Genomic DNA, 16,592 nt, shown 5'->3' with positions numbered 1-16,592 from the left:
GTCGGGAACGGGCTGTGTTGGCGTCCGGAATCAATTTACATATTAATTTCTTACGTCGGCCCACTTCTTCGTGCTTTTCCAGCACGTCTATGACAGTTTTGGTCTTTTATGAACCGCATGTAGGAGCAGAGGGAGTCTTTACGTCTCTCAGCCTACTCATATCAAAAGCTCAAGCCTCAATGCGCCTTGGAAGTCTATATTTGCCTGCGTCACAAACGCGCGCCTAGAATAGTTGCATAGAACGTCTAGTATTTGTAAAAAACCAGCCAGCATAAGGGCATGTTAATTACGGTAGAGGGAAAAGTTCGAATCGAATCTTCATAACCTTTTGATCGTGAATCTGGACTTATTGACACTATCCGTGAGCCTTGGAAGACGGTGATCTCGCTGACTCAAACACGTGAGTCAACAGCTCCAACTCCAACTCCAACTCCAGCACTCGCAAAGCTGCTTCAGTTGCTCTGAATCACTTCCTACCTCAAGGGTGGCAACTGTGGACGATGAGTCGGTTGAAATCGCCATAGATGCGGTTTCTTCGTTCTCAGAGACAGCTTGCACGTCTCCGCCGCTTTTCGACTCCACGCGCTGCGGCCGATTTCCCTGCTCGAGTCCATCCCGCCATCAGGCCTTCAGAGAGTCATACAATACGCTGCAACAGCCAATTGACCTCAACACAAGCCATTTTCCCGCTTCGACGTCTCCATTCTCCTTACTGTTCCATGCCAGGTAGGGAATACGACGAAATTCCTGCGGAAAGAGCGACAAAGAGGAGGCGTATATCCACTGCGACTGCCCCGCGCGAAAGCTCTCCATCGACAATGGATCACGCAAAAAGTGCACAAACGCCGCAGGAAATCCCTCAACCTTTACCGCAAATCGAGCTTACGCCTATAGAGAATACGATCAAGGCTCTTCTACTCGATGTCGCAGAATACGTTCGTCAGCGGGCCGCGGAGAAAGGTACCGATAATGCGGCGGCCGAGACTGAGATGGTACTACGGTTTACTGGGGGTTGGGTGCGGGATAAGCTCTTAGGGGTTGACAGTCATGACATTGATGTGGGGATTAGCAGCATGACGGGATATCAGTTCGGTATGGCCTTGAAGGAATACCTCGACGTGCCAGAGAACTTGGAAAAGTACAAGAGGAGCCTTCCGGACGGCGAGTTGAGCGATGCAATCGTCAGTCTTCATAAGATCGAAGCAAATCCGGAGAAGTCGAAGCATCTGGAAACGGTGACAACAAAGATTTTTGGGATGGATATTGACCTGGTTAATCTACGAAAAGAGACGTATTCGGAAGACAGTCGCAACCCTCAAATGGAATTTGGAACTGCGGAAGAGGATGCCATGCGTCGGGATGCTACCGTGAATGCCCTCTTCTACAATCTGAACCGTTCAATAGTCGAGGATTTCACTGGCAGGGGTATCGAGGACATGAAGTACCGCATCATTCGGACTCCTTTGGAGCCTTACCAAACATTCAAGGATGATCCCCTGCGGGTTCTACGGTTGATCCGATTCGCAAGCCGATTGGGATACGTAATCGATAAGGAGACCGAAATAGCCATGCAAAACGATGATATCAAGGAAGCTTTAAAGATAAAAATCAGCAAAGAGCGCGTCTTAGCTGAACTGGATAAAATGCTTCGAGGTGTGTTCTTTTGGTGTTTCTATTCTGATTTCGACACCGGCTAACTGGCATTCCAGGTCCTGATCCCCGAGGTGCCCTAGAATACATCGATCGGCTAGGACTATATAGCACGATATTTGCGAATCACCGAGATGAGGCGCAAGCTGACACGTCGTCATGGTCCTTGGCCTACAATGCTCTGGAGAGATTTCTCAGCCCCTCACATGAAAGCGCAGGAGATATCGGCCAGTCTGTGGAAAGAGTGCGGAACACCCTCGTCAGCGACAGATCAGAGGCATACTACTGCTGGATCATCGCTGCATTTGCGCCCTGGGCTACCGTACCAGGGCGTGAGCCAAAAAACAACAAGGAGAAGCGCCCTCCTCCTCGAGTGACTGAAGTAGCCAGGGATAGTCTACGGGCAGATAATAAGACTGCAAGCATCTTAACTGATGCCGCCAACAGCGCTGCTCAAATCATCGAAACCAAGGGATCTCTACTAGCGGGATTGATACCCGGGACAGAAGCGGAGATTCGACAACAAATTGGCCTAAAGATCCGCGAATGGAAAAAGGACTGGAGGCTATGCGTTGTCATGTCTATCCTTTTAGAGATTATGAAGGGCCGAAGCTTTGACGAAGGTAAGGAGGATCCGTTTCCCTTCGTCGAATTCCAGTGCATTGTAGATAGCGGCTAATTATCCGCAGTTATCCGTGAGTACGACCAATTCTTGTCGTACATCAGCAGTAAAGATCTTCTCGGGGCTTGTGAACTAAAGCCTATTGTAAATGGAGGAGAGATCATGGCGGGTTTGGGCGCTACCAAGGGACCTTGGATGAGCAAGGCGCTGGAGATGGTGATAAAATGGCAGCTTCTGCATCCTGAAATTTCTGACAAAGAGAAGGCCCTGGAGATGCTCCAAGAAAGGAAGTCAGAGCTTGATTTCAAGCCAGCCAGATAGGCTTATGGGGAGTTGTGGAGGAACTGGTTGACAGGCTCAGAAGTAAAATCGGGTAAATCGCCAGTAGTCCGTACTTAAATAGTTGACGTCCTTGATTGGACACCCATCAAAATCTCTCCGCATCGCGGGACTTCATCCATTGTATTAATGAAATACCCACCAATTTATTGTATTTGCATGACTGAGCGCATATAAGACCAACGTTGTGAATGCATCGCCTTGGAATCTCCTAGATTCGACCTGTCATGGACGCACTCCGCAGTGCGGCACGTGAATATCTGAAAAAGGCAGACCGAGAGAACAGTCCGGAATTCGACCCCGATGGAGTTGCCCTGCCAGACGGACTGGACACTCTGTCTAGAGATATCCTAGACCGTAATCTAACCAGTCATCAAGAAGTGAGGGCCGCCATCCAATTACTAAGTTCTGTAGACGACGCTGCTAACGACGCATTCTAGACATGTGAAAGCCTCCTTGTGGCACAGGCGTCTCTGAGAGCCTGGGGCTCTAAATCTCTCTCTGAGACAGATAGAAAAGCTGCAAATGATCTCTACGGATGGCTCGGCCGGATTTCTTTACCATCATCAGAGTTTGCAGATGCGTTGGAGGTGGCCTATTCGGCTGACAGTACGTTGCTGGCCCTTGTATCACGCAGCTTATGCACGATCTGACTCTCACAACAGAAGAAAAACACAAGCCTCTTACAGACAGCTTGAAGGATAGTAGATTCAGATTATCACTAGGAATCTCTGTGATCTCGAGTCTGAGCACTATCTTGCCCATAGAAGAAGCAAGTAACGTCGTCGACATCGTTACGACTCTTGCTAGTTTCACGTCTGAAAGGGATCCATGGACGACTCAGCAAAGCTGTAGACAGGCTCTGGAAGTCCTAGATACATATGTCTCGAGGAGGCGATCGGACGATGCTTCCAGTTTATGGTCCACTTTTGAAGATACTCTCAAAACGAGAATCAAGCCTCTTTTCGCAAAGACGAAGAATCCAGCAATTACCTCGACAGGTCGCAAGAATCTGCATCCTATGCCTGCGACTCGGTTTGATTACAGTTCGCTGGATCCAGAAACCAAGCCATGGAAGTACCGTGATGTATACTGTACCACAGTCTTTTCATGGATTCTTTCTATTTATCAGGTACGTGTGTGTGGCTTTCGCCATTATCAAAACATCCCAAATCTCCAATTCCATAGTATTACTCTCCGCTAACAAGTCCTCTCATCATAGCCTTCAGACACCCTTCGCGTCGAGGGTCACTTCCCATTACTTGTCCCACCCATTCTCTCACTAATCGATGATGAAAACATATCATTCAAGACTCGCGGTTGCAACCTCCTCTCCAAACTACTCGTTCCTCTCCGAGAAGGCAAATCCGACATCCTCCGTCGGACGAACCTGTCCTCCGTTTTCGAAGACGCCATCACACCATGTCTCCTCTCCCTGCCAACAATCACCCCCGAAGAAGAGTCCCTCCAGCTCCTTGGAGCCGCCTACTCAGCCCTCCTATCGGTTCTGAAGACTCGCTACCCTCAAACCGACTCACAATCGAGCTCCACCAAGAGCCAATCTCGCGAGAACGACAAGACAGCCTACATCCATAGCATAACGCAAATCCTCCGCATCAGCCTCATCCCATCCTTCCACCACATCAGCTCCAACACACCAACCGCGTCCTCATCCATCGCATCATTCCCATACCCGCGCCTATCCACTTTCCTCCTTCAACAACTGAGCATCATCTCCAACGAAGTACGCATCCACCTCACGAAACACTTACAGGATATCATCCCCCTTCTCTACTCTACGCTAACCAACCCTTTCGGCACTGCATACATACCCCTCCTCCTGGCCGCGACGACAGCAACAAGGAGCATTATTCTCAACGCGCATCCGCGCATCTGGCGCTGGCGTGGAGAGATCCTAGGCGGAATATGCACGTGCTGGCTACATGTCCTTGAGGAAGAGAAAGAAATCGCACATCGGATAGAGAAGGATCAAGATCAAACTCGTCCAGTCGTGGATATCTCTCCCTCGGCACAGCAGATAGAACACGAAAACGGAATATCGCAACTTGAACGATTGAAGAATCAACTTCAAGGCTGTGCTTATCTGCTCAAGGTGGTGCTGATTTCGGTCTCGGAACAAGTCAAAGTAGATGGGAAGTTCCAGGAGGATAATTGGCTGGGTCTTACTGAGGATATTGATGTAGAGAAAGAGTTTATGGATCTTGTTACTGCGGATGAGGATTTGAGGGGGTTGTTGTTTGTGGATATCTCTCCTGGTGGTGTTGAGGAGCTGTTTGGATAGATAGATCGGTTGTATGGCTTGTAATGTCTGAGTTTTTTTTTAAAAAAAGTAGATCTAGGAAACGAGAACGACTAACTACTGAGCGAAAACAAACATAGTAGAACATAGTTGAAGAACTCCTGAGTCGTCCGCATTCCATTCGTAGACCCAGACGTTAAACATGCGAAGAGGGTATCATTACATCAATCGTAGAAAGGGTACTATACTAAAAAAAGTTAAGAGAAAGCCAAAGACAAAAACAGAGAGCATCATATCACATCACACGTCTACACGCTGCTTAAACAGACTCTTCCCTCTCAACCACTGTCGATAGCGCTTATACCTCTTCTTCTCGTAGTCCTCCGCTACAACCGTCAATCCTTCCTCTGAGACGTTCAGGAACTCTACATAATCTGCCAAATTTTCTTCCGCCATGCCGTCGAGACTGCTGTCTTCGAGATCGCACTTGTTGATGTACTCGAGGTAATCAATGTTGGAGACGCGCTCGCGGATTGAGGTAGCGGTCATTTCGGCCTCGGAGGTCACGACTAGAGGTACCTTGAGTGGGTGGTTGATGTACCGTTCATACTCTTCGGCTTCGGTGGAGGTAACGGAAGGATTGAGGCTGTCTGTGACGAGTTGGCCGAGAGTCCATTGCGCAATCTGGGCTTTGCTAGGTGTGGTGGATAACTCTGAGGTAGATGATGGCATCGTTGGGATTATAGATCCGTTGGAGAGTTCAAACGCGGGCTCTTTGATGATACCCGCAGGTGGAGGACGTCTCTCTGCTGAAGGCGGCTGGTGGCTCCATGCCTGGGCGGACGGTGTCATGATGCCTGAGCGTGATCCGTTAGAGTAATCGCTGGAGTTGTCGGAGGGCTCTTTGATCTTCACTCCTTTCCGCTGTGGTTGTGGTCCGTCACGACTCACTGACTCGTGCAGTATCCGAGGGACGAAAGGGCTGAGATCGTATCGACCACCTTGGGTCCAGCGGAATGGTAGATACCGGAGCGTGGAGTTCATTTTGAACGAGAAAATCTTGGAGTATGAGGACAACGCTAGAGGCCTATAGTATTCCAACCAGTAGTCGTCAAAGTACTCGATCGGCTCCTTCGCTGTTTTCTGCGACCACACTGCAGGTGGCATTTGACGCTTCTCCAGGAATTCTTGGTTATACCAGCAGATATAATTAGGCCTTTTCAGATCTAACCAGGCTCGTGGGTCAGCATGGTGGAGATAGTAGTCCGTAGACAAATCCCACAGCATGGGCTGGCCTTGAGAGAAGATGTAATTCCCCAAAAAGAGATTGTATGCTTCCTGACGCTGAGCATCTAAGAACGAATTATTGTAATATCTCTTGAAACTCTCAACCATATCTCTCGACTGGCTTGTCCATTGATTAATCTTTCGGTAAGTTGCCATAGTGTTGACAAGGTGGGATCCTCCGTACTGGATGGCAATCGTGTCGCCGTGGTCATGCCACATGTTAGTGAAGAGGTTAACTGCATCGGTATCGTAACCGACCGTAGTCACATCAATCACTCCTAAAGCGTGGAGCTGATACCCTAAGGCTCGTTTCCCTATGACAAATTGGGCGGCGTTAGTGCGGTCGAGACAGTCTATGCAATTTGTTCTAGCGACACCATTCTGTAGTTGGAGGCCAGATTCCGCATCTTCTCCGTTCTTGAAGAAGCCTGTCTTTGGTATTATGTCACTCGCGATGTCTTCCAGCGTTCCAATGACGTCTTGGTCGCGGCTCTTCGACGCTCGGCTCATGTCCCATGCCTTGTAGATAATCTTTTTGTCGTCTGGTAAAAACTGGTTGAGATAAGTGATCGCATTGGTGTATTCCTTCAGAAGCTTTGATTCACGTGGCGTTCTCTCTTTTGCTTTAATGAGGTTCAGGACGTATACGGGGGCACCGTATCTCATAAACAGATCGTTGAAATGCAATGCGGCTGCGGAGTAAAACGGATCCACGAGATTCAACTCAATGTCTGGCTTCGGAGTAACTCCAGTACTTTCTTGAGTCCAGTACAGTGGAATACTGCCTCGATGCTGGACATAGGATGTATACTGCGGATTCGAATACAATTTCGGGCCAGGAGCGTGGAAAGATGTCGTTGTCATCTCAGATACGATCTGTTCCGTTTCCACATCATTGGCGACATAGCCAAGATCGTTGGCTCCTCGCTTCAAATATCGTGCGCCTGCAAAGAATCTGGACCGACGTGCAATGATTGTGATATACACCAGCCGTCCATATACAGATAGCTTGGACTGGTCGACGTAGCCGTGGATAATGGGAAGACACCAATCATAAGTATTCTTCAGTGTTGCAGCAGCAGGGTTCAGCAGATGTTGATTCCAGACAAACATGGAATTGTGATCATGGTTGGCAGTGTGTGGCAAGCCCTTCTGGAGGTTGAGTCTCTCGCGACAGATATTGTGCTGTAAAGTCCTCGTGATATCGTACGAATAACTGAAATAGAAGGAGCGCGTCAGATCAAGGTTATTCAAGATCCCGATATACCGGGCCTCTTCTGGATACTTTTCAGGCTTGAATCGGGAAGTCGTTGTCAATGATACCAGCTCTGTGCCGTCGATCTGGTAAACGTAGTGGCCGCCTATCATCGCCACCTGACTTCTCTTGGTGACGAGCAACATGTAGTACGCGCCAGTAAACCTAATGAAACCGAGAAGACCCCAAGCGCTGCATTTCAGTTTCAAACCGCCAGAGCTCTTGTTGCCGTCATCGATAGCATCTAACAACTGACTCATCTGTTTCTTCGTATAGACGATGTCATCTTCAGCGATACTAAGATCTCCCGTATCTGCAGTGCGATCAATTTTCAGAATCCGGAAGCGCGTATCCAGCAAATCCATGCCAACCATATAATACCGGGTGGCTGTCTCGTATAGAGAGAATTTATGCATCCGCGCAATGCCATCCTCGCTGAGTCTCTCATAGAGCGCAGTCCGGTTCTTGGGCACAGATTCTACCGGGGAAGCACCTCGTTCAAAGGACGTCGCAACTGGCGGTTCTTCGTCTCCTTCATCCGCCTGTTCATCCGCAGCATCTGGAGGCACTGGCGGATTGTAGGATAGCTCTGGAAACGAAGGCGCGCCCTTCGGGGTCTCTGGCACATCTTCGAGGTCCGCTAATTCCGTTTTGGCCCTGGCTGGCCTTTCTGCTGGCGGTGGAATCTCTGGAGATGCCGCTGGATCACCAGCTGTGACCACAGGCGCCGATGGTGATTTCTTCAGGTCCAATACAGGTTTCGGTTGTTGTGCCTCTTGCGTCCGCTCCCCCACGGTGACCACGTCGGAACGGGGCTCATGGGGGACGGACACATCGAACGTCTCCATCGTGGCGTAGTCCATTAGGAAAGCTTTGTAGTCATTTTAACAGACCGTGCGAGTTGTTTTGGTCTCACGTTGGTCCTGTTTGAGAGCTGCATACCGTAGTCATCGATGTCCCACACAAGGAAGCTCTGGTGCCCAAGCGGTGACGTTGCTAAGTTAAGTAGTCTCCGCAGCCGCCTCGCAACCTTTCTATGGTACACACGATCCAGGGGACTACAGAAGCCAAAAGTTCCAAAGATATATCAGAGGCCCAACTGATTTCAACAATGGTTTATACTCGCATATTTATCGTGAATTGTAACGGGAAGTCCGCCCCATCTAAAAGGTTGCACGCTCCTGGCTCTCAACTTACAGGGTATCAAGCACGTATTTTTTTAGTGTCGGATGGAGCAAGGGAATCAAGTCAGAACCTGAGTTATGGTTTTCTTTTCTATTTCATAGCTCAGCTATCGCAATCATACATGGTATCTTTCCCCGAAATCATTTGTAAGGTTCGAACTAGCAAAGCATATGAGAAGCGAAGAGACATAAGTCTCCGGGATATTGAAGACGACAAAAGAGACCACAGGCTCGATTCGGTACTCTCATCTGATAAGTGGCTTCAAAGTCAACTCAAAATAGGGTATTATGCAAATGAAATGAAAAGCGTGAGAACGCGCTTGGGTATTGTGGTCCAGAAAAAAAGGACAAACAAGTATTAAGGTATGTAGGAAAGCGGAAACGATGGTAGAGGATCAACCGACGAGCCAAGAGTCTTAAACACTCATGACGGAAATTTCCATGACTATTCAGAGAAACCGTGGGATAGGAAATGATCGCTTATTTCGCGGGCTCATCTGTTGGGACAGTCAGCAAGGCTCTAATACTCTTGTCGATACTGCATTGAACACGAACCCTTAGCAGGCTCAGCGGCAGGAGCAGCAGCTGATTCTGCTGGCGCCGGAGTCTCCTCAGTCTTAGCTCCTTCAGCGGTTTCTTCTGGCTTCGTTTCTGCGGGCTTGTCTTCGGCAGGCTTGGCTTCTTCAGCGGGCTTATCTGCACCGGCAGCTGTGATATAAGTATTAGCATGCTGAGATTCTCGACTTAAAACGACCAATGAGCCTGGAACGCTGGTGACTCACCACCTTCGGCCGCTGGCTCTTCAGGTTTCGTCTCAGCGGCTGGATCAGCAGCCTGGCCGTCCGCCTTCTTTCCCTTCTTCTTGCGGCTGAAGAGCTTCTTAAAGCTCTTCTTCACCTGAGCAAATGCGTTTGGGGCTTCTCCCAAGAGTCAACAAAGATCCGCATGGAGCAAAGAGGTGCTCAGAGACTCAGAATTACTGAGAGGAAGTCAAGTACTTACGAACACCAGGCATTATGAAGAGAGTTGAAAGATATCGTACTGCGGGAAAAAAAAAGAAAAGAAAAGAAAAGAAAAAAGCGAGATTGCGGTGTAGTGTTGTGGTAGTTGTTTGTAGAAACAGTGTTTCCCAATTACCGATTTGGGAATTGTAGCACAAGGCCAGGGGATCAAGCTAACAGCAACAACAATGATAATAATAATAATGCAGAGGCAGGAGGAAAAGAAAAGAGAGAAATGAGACAACGTTCGATGGTGATACTCTTAAGATGGGCGCTGTCAAGGGCACACGTGATGGAGCACGGCCCCTGATTGTCTTCAAATCTATTCTAGGCCCAACGAGCATCGTCTCCTTTTCCCTGCACGTCTTATCGCACGAGCTTCCTTTCGTTCGGTCGACTTCGGCGGCGTGTTCCATTCATTCCATGACCGTCTCCACTGTACGCCCCGGTCGACCCTTGGGAGTGGGTTCTCGTTTATTATTATTTTTTCTACCTCTGGATATTCAGATTAACTATCTTATTATTACTCCGTATATCGGTATGACGCCTCACATTTGCTTTGCCCGTCTGGACCCCGAATCCGCAACGCGCAGAGCTACCGACTGTCCCTGGCGACCTTGACCAGCAAGCAACAAGTAACGATGTTTTCATCCTGGCGTCCCTTCTCCTACGTGGTACAACAGAAGTCAGACATGCAGATCACTTCTCCGCAGGTCAAACGAAGCCATAGCTACCGGCGCTATTTGAACGCTTATAAATGGCTGCTCCGCTTTTCACTGGAAGGCCGCCACAGGACCCTGGCAAAATATCAGTTCATGACGGCAAAGGGCTTTGCATACCCTATGCTCCAGATGCTGCGTGATCCCTGAAGCAACGCGGCCAAGGTTTTCAAAACTGTTGGTTGGTGGTGGCTGTGCCCCATTCTTTCGACAAACCCCAAGCAATCCGGGGGGATATCAAGTGATCGAGATATGGTACGGGAGCACACTTCAATCATCATCGCAAGATCGAGCATGGAAGCAGTGTAAACTCGAAACGGTCTTAAAAACACGTTTCTTTTTCCAGCAAAAGGATGCTCTCCTAAACAGCGAACCGCAGTTCCACTTGCTCCTTCAACCCATAAAGTAGTTTAGCGTCTCGGATCCACTGGAAGAGACAGCTTCCACATCCACTCATAGCGCCAAAGGGGTTAATCTCCACTAACTGGATGTCCCCCGAAGTTGGCCTCAAAATATCGAAGGTAAAGCCCTCGTTCTGTATTCTCTTGCGCGTCTCAGCGTCAGCTGTCCTTTCGGCATGCTCGAGAATCTGTGAATGCAGGATGCACGCTGCGGAATAGATCTCGTGGGCTTCTTGCTGGGCAGTAGCTGCATCCCTAAAGATGAAAGGCTCAGTCCAACGGTACTGAGAGATCGCGGCAACGCGGTTCTTGTGAGGTGGGCAGAAAACGCGGCACTCTCTCGAGCAGTCCATGGCTGCATTGAAAGGTATCAAAAAGATCTTTGGCTTCTCGCGAGGGTCCTCTTCGAGGATATCGGTAATAGCCCTGATTGCCCGCATAGACGTGTATAGGCGATCAATCAGGTTATCTAAACTTTCCACGACAGAATGACCCGCTTCACTGTCCTTTGCGCTGCAGTAATCGACACGCAGGAACCATTTATCCCCCTGAAATACATCCTCTGCCTTAACCCCGACTGTTGTAGTCTTAGGGAACAAGGACTTTAATTCCTGACGAGTGTCATCGCCCAAATGTCTGCCCGAACACCACGTTAGATACAGCGAAGCGAGTTCCTCTGCTAAATAGCGCGATATCTCGAAAACATGCCATGTCCTCATTCCTTGAGTTGAAGCAATCAACCCGAGCCAATGGCTAGTCCTTGTCGGGTAGATACTCGGTTTAACGTGACGGAGACCGTTCTCTTCCGGAACCACTGCTAATATCTCATCGGTCGTATGATGAGCCGTATTAAAGTTTCTCGTCTCTGTCCACTCGTTCCTAGCTTTGGTGATGGAATCTTGGACGTCTGCGAACGGTAGAAGGTTAACGTTCACCTTAACGCTGTCCATGCTTGTCTGTAACGGATGTTTAACCAATTCTTCGTCAAGGATGCTTCTGTACTCGGATGAAGTATGTAGTAAAGGAAGATGGGAGACTTCTAGGTACTATTTAAGGTAAAGAAAAGGAAAACGGAGAGAAAAGTGAAATTGGAAGGGATTACCCGCACACTGAGTTCGTCAATAGGCAACCGGCACGAGTTACTGGGAGTGAGATGATCCTAGGTTAAGGTGATAAGTGACCATGGCTCTATTGACTTCTTTTTCAAAGCATGTGGAAACAACTTATACCTTTGATTGTGGTATCATAATCAGTAGAGAATGTTCGCCTCTCCTCTTCGAGCAGTTGAGCATGTGATCTACCCGTGAAGAATAGGATGCGTCTTCGGCATACTGCTAAAAATAAAAGCTAACTAACTACTGAGACGTGACTCAGAAAGGTTGGAAGCACTGGGTAATACTGTAATGGTCGGTCATAGCTTTTTCTCTCCTTTAACGACTGAGGATCTTCCCCTTTTTCGTGTGGCCATATCTTTACTCCGTACGTGTTTCCGGCAGTGGTTGGATGGCCAGGCAGCTGTCCGGGAAAACAACTAGTCCTGAATGCATAAATCGCTCGCGGTTTATATCACCTGGCGTAAATACTGTCTAGATCTGTCAAGTGCCATCTCAGCCTCCAGCACCATACGACTGCCAATGTGTCATGATAGTTGAAATAGTTTCACCTGTATACACTGCTGTTTGTCTCTCAGACCCAATTACCAATCTCTCGAGAGCTTTCCAGGAAACATAACGATAAGCTGAGCTCTTGTCAGGGTATTCTAATAATGGTAGTTAAGTTTCGAACTGGTCTACTACTGTATACACAAGGCGGCAGCCATTGCCGCCTACTCATACTGGATCCTCCAGTGCAACAAATAAGCTCATTATGAATGAAATACATGGACCTGATATGGCGAGAATGAGATTCGATTTCATGGCTTTATTCCTCAAAGTCAATCTTCCTAGCAGCCACCAGTTCCTTCACAGCCACTTCTTCGTGCCTAGGTGAGAAATAAACTGTCCTCCATACCCACCTTGAACACTAGCCTTTTCCACCACGGAGAGTACAGCTTTCACGGACTCTTCTGGCGTCAGTGGCCTCTTGAAGTCTGGCGCATATGCCGCGAACTTGGCAGCCAAATTACCAAAACCTTCTTTCTCCTCTTCGGAAACTTCTATGCAATTGTCTTAGTTTCCAAACGACTACTTCAATCTCAAGCAAAAGGACCATCACTAACCTTCAGTTGCTCTCTCTGTCGCCACCATACCCGGTGAGATGGAAAGGAAGAGTATCCCTTCTTGCTTGAAGACAGCGTTATACTTGGCCATGGCAACATTCACGGCGCCCTTGCTGATAGAATATGGAGCCCCGACAGGTATCTCGAGGTCGTTAATCAATTCGAGATCGGCCATTCCGCTAGATATCGTGATGACTTTCTTGACAGTTCCCTTCTTGATAAGCGGGAGGAAGGCATTAATCGTCTTGATGACGCCTAAGACATTGATGTCGAAACTGTCACGGAGATCTTTTTCCATGGTAGAGAAATCATTATCGCTGTTATTGAGTGAAATGTTAGAATCTGGACTGTGTACTTTCCATCTTGGAGACCAGGACGACATACAAATCAGCCAATGTCTTGGAAGAGCTAATATGGGATACAAGGGCGGCGTTATTGATTAGGTAGTCGAGACCACCGCCAGTAAGACCCTTTACTTCCTCGGCCGCTTTCTGCATCTCTTTATTAGCACTCTTAAAAGGTAATTGTTATGGTGCCCTATACCTTCAAAGACGGGAGGTCAGTGTAGTCGACTTCGATGATATGAACGTTCTGAAGTCCCTGTGCTTGGACTTTTAGATCCGCTGTGGCTTTGTTCCGGACCAGGCCGATAACGACATTGCCTGGCGTCTGGGACAATTGGCGGACGAACTCGAACTATATCAGAGGATCAATGGTCAGCATGTATCGACGTGGAAATTCAACCCTTTGCAACTTACCCCAAGTCCTCGACTAGCACCTGTAATAGCGTAGGAAGGCATTATTGCGGTAGTTCACTCAAGAAATCAATCATAAAGTTAACGAGGTAGTCTCAATCTACGTATGATACTGCGAACCTGTAGATTGAATGAATTCCAAGAAAGAAAAACAGTATGCCATCTTCCTATTTATGTCTATCGAAAACTCTGCAGACTCTATAGAATTGATCCATTCTCGTGCCTCCGATCTAGATCCACAGTTTTCAACGTACTATACAGAATCCACGGCAGGGGCGTCAGTACGGCCTTGGTCTTAGGAGTTTCGCCCACATTTGGACCGAGAGTATACAATATGGATAGAAAATACGCATTTTATTGGCCCAAGAGTATAGATCTCTTGCCGCTTTTACACCATACCCCCAACTTTAGTCAACCAGGAAGAGTTTGCATTTGTTTGTGACCAAGACAAACTTGCCTGAAAAGGTTATCTGTATCATTTACGGAGGAAAAATGTCCGTTCGAACTTCAATGAGCAAGACGGATGATTTTGTCCGAAATAACGGATCTGGTGGAGGAGAATGCCTTATGCAAGAAGACAATCACGATATTCTTGTAGAGTCAGTTAGCGCGCATCGAAAGAATAAAAAGACTTCTCTTCCATGCTAGACTGAACGTCGGACATTGAACTGCTGTAGCTCCTCGATACGTGCTTGCGCATGTTGGACCTGTTGAAGATGATGAACTTCACATTGTTCCACTAGGAGATATCTGAGCATGGTTTCCATAGTCGCATTGGTCCGCTCAGACTGCCCTTCAGCACTGGGGTGATACGCTGTAGTCATTCGCAGTTTGTACAAATAGGCAATGCCTAGGATCCTTGGGGACTGGATTTCCGAGGATATGTTCCCTAGAGTGCGAGTTCGTTTGGCAGGAACCTCTAGTACCATAGGGCCCTGGAGAAGTCGTCGTTGAACCTGCCCTTATTCAGATAGCATATGCACTGTGTACATTGTTCGCACTATCTTCGTCGATTCAGCTGTATGTCGTCCCTGGAGACCTATTCGGAAAGAGCTCGTATGTCCTTGCAGCCAAACCTCTGACAGCCACTAACGTCTGGTAAACCTGCTGCTGCGGCATATCTCCAAGGAATGCAAGACAGAAGGTGCTGACCATTACCTCCTCATTCTTCTCCTGGATGTTACGGAGCATTATGGCCCCGTTGAGCCTGTTCTGTCTAGCCGCATACTCAGGATGTTGGAAGCACTTGGCTTCCACTGTAAACGTCGGTACCATAAGCTCTGGGCAGCAGACAACGGGGCAGAGGAGCGCCTCCAGTGAGAGAGCTGTGTCAATATAGGCCGTTTGCCATATAGAAGCACCAATCGTAATATCCAGCTTAGGAGCCGGAAGGCGTGCTAGAGGGTTCGTTACTGTCCATTGGCCGTCGAAAACCATACGTAGGCTCTCACTCACGCCGTAAGGCTCAAAAATAGAGGAGAGGACAAAAGCTGATTAAGATGCATGCTGATTCCTTTATCCAGGGCTGTAAGTCGAGACAGAGACGATATTACATCAGGAAAGTTGCTGGCATGCGGTCCCAGTGTTATCGGAAATATATTCGCTGCCTTAGCTCTTTCTGACGCAGTTAAACAAGCTGGAATTAGATAAACGCCTGTTAGGCTGCGGTACATATTTCTGTAGAGGCCAAATCCATCAATAAATAATTGGTACGGAATCGAGAGACACCTCCAGGTTTGCGATCAAGGATAGCAGGCGAAGAGTAAATAAGAGCAGGGCATTCAGTGTTATAATCAACCATCATGAGCACCAAGAATGCAGCAAAGAAGTAGCTGTGGATGAGGATAGCAGTCAAGTGGAAGGTCGCAGAGGCAGTAGTTGCGAAGCGCCTCATATTGTCAGAGAGGACAGGACAGGACACGACAGACAGAGAATAGACAGGAGGTAAATGGAGGATAGGTAATAATAGAAGGGAATTCTGTAGCAGAAAAAGGAAGGAACTTTCTTTCGGCCGACAAACGAGATGTAGATAAACGAGATGCCATTTTCTCATTATAGCTGCTATAGATAAGTGGCGTATTGGTCTCAGTAGCAGGAGGAGAGTAAATATAATGTGGTGGAGAGTTTGATCAGTCGCTAGATACAATGTCGAGATGTGTCTGGGGCAAATGGCTTACCTGTGTAACCAGGTTATTGCTGTGGTGGTCGGATTGTGCGTCCGCTCCGATGGCAAAATTCTCAGATTAAGAACATGGGTTCAGCAGCAAGAGGAAATAGCGTCCAATATCCTCGATATACAGAACGTCCGGATTAGAGGACAGGGAGGATATAGACCAACTCAGGTCATTTAGGGCCCGAGTTAGATGTGAGTCTGGCATGATAAGAAAGATAGAAAGAGCTCATGAAAGAAGCCCAAAATTGTCGATTTTCTGCTGAACGGGAAAATGTGTGCAGCTACAACAACCTGGTCGGCGTGCGTATTACGCAGGCTTGCTGGTCTCTCTTCAGGCACTAGGGTAATGTATTAATTAAGGATATTGAATTCTAGCCTTTTGGGTGTACTCACCTGATCAACAGCTTGTTAATCCAGTCCGCCTTTATGACATCCTGTATGTCCAGGAATAGCGCAAAGAGTGAGGTCTAGATATTGCGTATATCTTCTTCCTGAAGACTTATGTCAGAAAGTTTGTAATAATAAGAGATACAAAAAAAAGAGAAAAGGACAGAAAGGAGACTTACTTGCACACGGTTCTCGTATATACCCAGTGCGTATGGGATGATAACTATAGAATGCACTGGTCGGAAACATGCACTCCTCGTACATACATGCGGTCAGAGATGTCTGGGAATTTGTCTCTGCATCTTTCCACTCCTCGAGGGACATATCTTCTTAAGCATCTT

General features: G+C 47.9%; 7 protein-coding genes across 7 annotated transcripts; 2 read left to right on the top strand and 5 right to left on the bottom strand.

Moving 5' to 3' along the window:
* The first annotated feature begins 93 nt into the window (after window positions 1-93).
* On the top strand, window positions 94-2,725 carry C8Q69DRAFT_470806 (poly(A) polymerase). Its single transcript, XM_028630863.1, has 3 exons — window positions 94-1,653; window positions 1,710-2,273; window positions 2,340-2,725. The coding sequence occupies exons 1-3, from the start codon at window positions 525-527 to the stop codon at window positions 2,591-2,593; spliced, it is 1,947 nt and encodes a 648-aa protein (XP_028484263.1). The 5' UTR covers window positions 94-524; the 3' UTR covers window positions 2,594-2,725.
* A 1-nt stretch (window position 2,726) lies between these two features.
* C8Q69DRAFT_528700 (hypothetical protein) lies at window positions 2,727-5,019 on the top strand. The gene is made up of 4 exons (XM_028633678.1): window positions 2,727-2,991; window positions 3,052-3,220; window positions 3,277-3,743; window positions 3,834-5,019. The coding sequence occupies exons 1-4, from the start codon at window positions 2,839-2,841 to the stop codon at window positions 4,911-4,913; spliced, it is 1,869 nt and encodes a 622-aa protein (XP_028484262.1). The 5' UTR covers window positions 2,727-2,838; the 3' UTR covers window positions 4,914-5,019.
* C8Q69DRAFT_298988 (SacI homology domain-containing protein) lies at window positions 4,688-8,407 on the bottom strand. The gene has a single exon (XM_028627120.1). The coding sequence runs from the start codon at window positions 8,274-8,276 to the stop codon at window positions 5,172-5,174; it is 3,105 nt and encodes a 1,034-aa protein (XP_028484261.1). The 5' UTR covers window positions 8,277-8,407; the 3' UTR covers window positions 4,688-5,171.
* A 670-nt stretch (window positions 8,408-9,077) lies between these two features.
* Window positions 9,078-9,612, bottom strand: C8Q69DRAFT_445542 (hypothetical protein; the record flags this gene model as incomplete). The annotated part of the gene is made up of 4 exons (XM_028629072.1): window positions 9,078-9,094; window positions 9,153-9,305; window positions 9,380-9,514; window positions 9,600-9,612. The coding sequence occupies 4 exons, from the start codon at window positions 9,610-9,612 to the stop codon at window positions 9,078-9,080; spliced, it is 318 nt and encodes a 105-aa protein (XP_028484260.1).
* Window positions 9,613-10,448: 836 nt separating this feature from the next.
* Window positions 10,449-12,135, bottom strand: C8Q69DRAFT_299074 (hypothetical protein). The gene is made up of 2 exons (XM_028627121.1): window positions 11,948-12,135; window positions 10,449-11,877 (listed from the first exon to the last, which is right to left on the bottom strand). The coding sequence occupies exon 2, from the start codon at window positions 11,666-11,668 to the stop codon at window positions 10,679-10,681; it is 990 nt and encodes a 329-aa protein (XP_028484259.1). The 5' UTR covers window positions 11,669-11,877; window positions 11,948-12,135; the 3' UTR covers window positions 10,449-10,678.
* Window positions 12,136-12,679: 544 nt separating this feature from the next.
* On the bottom strand, window positions 12,680-13,736 carry C8Q69DRAFT_499361 (hypothetical protein; the record flags this gene model as incomplete). The annotated part of the gene is made up of 5 exons (XM_028632323.1): window positions 12,680-12,873; window positions 12,937-13,283; window positions 13,321-13,427; window positions 13,480-13,632; window positions 13,695-13,736. The coding sequence occupies 5 exons, from the start codon at window positions 13,734-13,736 to the stop codon at window positions 12,680-12,682; spliced, it is 843 nt and encodes a 280-aa protein (XP_028484258.1).
* A 969-nt stretch (window positions 13,737-14,705) lies between these two features.
* On the bottom strand, window positions 14,706-16,163 carry C8Q69DRAFT_528695 (hypothetical protein; the record flags this gene model as incomplete). The annotated part of the gene is made up of 2 exons (XM_028633677.1): window positions 15,405-16,163; window positions 14,706-15,181 (listed from the first exon to the last, which is right to left on the bottom strand). Exons 1-2 carry the CDS (start codon window positions 15,742-15,744, stop codon window positions 14,706-14,708), a joined length of 816 nt encoding a protein of 271 aa, XP_028484257.1. The 5' UTR covers window positions 15,745-16,163.
* Window positions 16,164-16,592: the final 429 nt, after the last annotated feature.

This window comes from Paecilomyces variotii (assembly GCF_004022145.1).
Source record: "Paecilomyces variotii strain CBS 101075 chromosome Unknown C8Q69scaffold_7, whole genome shotgun sequence".
In the NCBI taxonomy this organism is placed as follows: domain Eukaryota; kingdom Fungi; phylum Ascomycota; class Eurotiomycetes; order Eurotiales; family Thermoascaceae; genus Paecilomyces; species Paecilomyces variotii.
The sequence above is the reverse complement of the archived record's forward strand: the minus strand, read 5'-3'. Positions and strand labels throughout refer to the sequence as shown.

What these genes read in the sequence shown, in the direction of transcription:
- C8Q69DRAFT_298988 (XM_028627120.1), bottom strand. Translation starts at nt 8,276, where the DNA reads ATGGACTACGCCACGATGGAGACGTTCGATGTGTCCGTCCCCCATGAG.
- C8Q69DRAFT_299074 (XM_028627121.1), bottom strand. Translation starts at nt 11,668, where the DNA reads ATGGACAGCGTTAAGGTGAACGTTAACCTTCTACCGTTCGCAGACGTC.
- C8Q69DRAFT_528700 (XM_028633678.1), top strand. Translation starts at nt 2,839, where the DNA reads ATGGACGCACTCCGCAGTGCGGCACGTGAATATCTGAAAAAGGCAGAC. An exon ending in ATCTAACCAGTCATCAAGAA is followed by an intron (nt 2,992 to 3,051) that starts GTGAGGGCCGCC and finishes GACGCATTCTAG; the next exon opens with ACATGTGAAAGCCTCCTTGT. An exon ending in GGATTCTTTCTATTTATCAG is followed by an intron (nt 3,744 to 3,833) that starts GTACGTGTGTGT and finishes CTCTCATCATAG; the next exon opens with CCTTCAGACACCCTTCGCGT.
- C8Q69DRAFT_470806 (XM_028630863.1), top strand. Translation starts at nt 525, where the DNA reads ATGCGGTTTCTTCGTTCTCAGAGACAGCTTGCACGTCTCCGCCGCTTT. An exon ending in ACTGGATAAAATGCTTCGAG is followed by an intron (nt 1,654 to 1,709) that starts GTGTGTTCTTTT and finishes CTGGCATTCCAG; the next exon opens with GTCCTGATCCCCGAGGTGCC. An exon ending in GGGCCGAAGCTTTGACGAAG is followed by an intron (nt 2,274 to 2,339) that starts GTAAGGAGGATC and finishes AATTATCCGCAG; the next exon opens with TTATCCGTGAGTACGACCAA.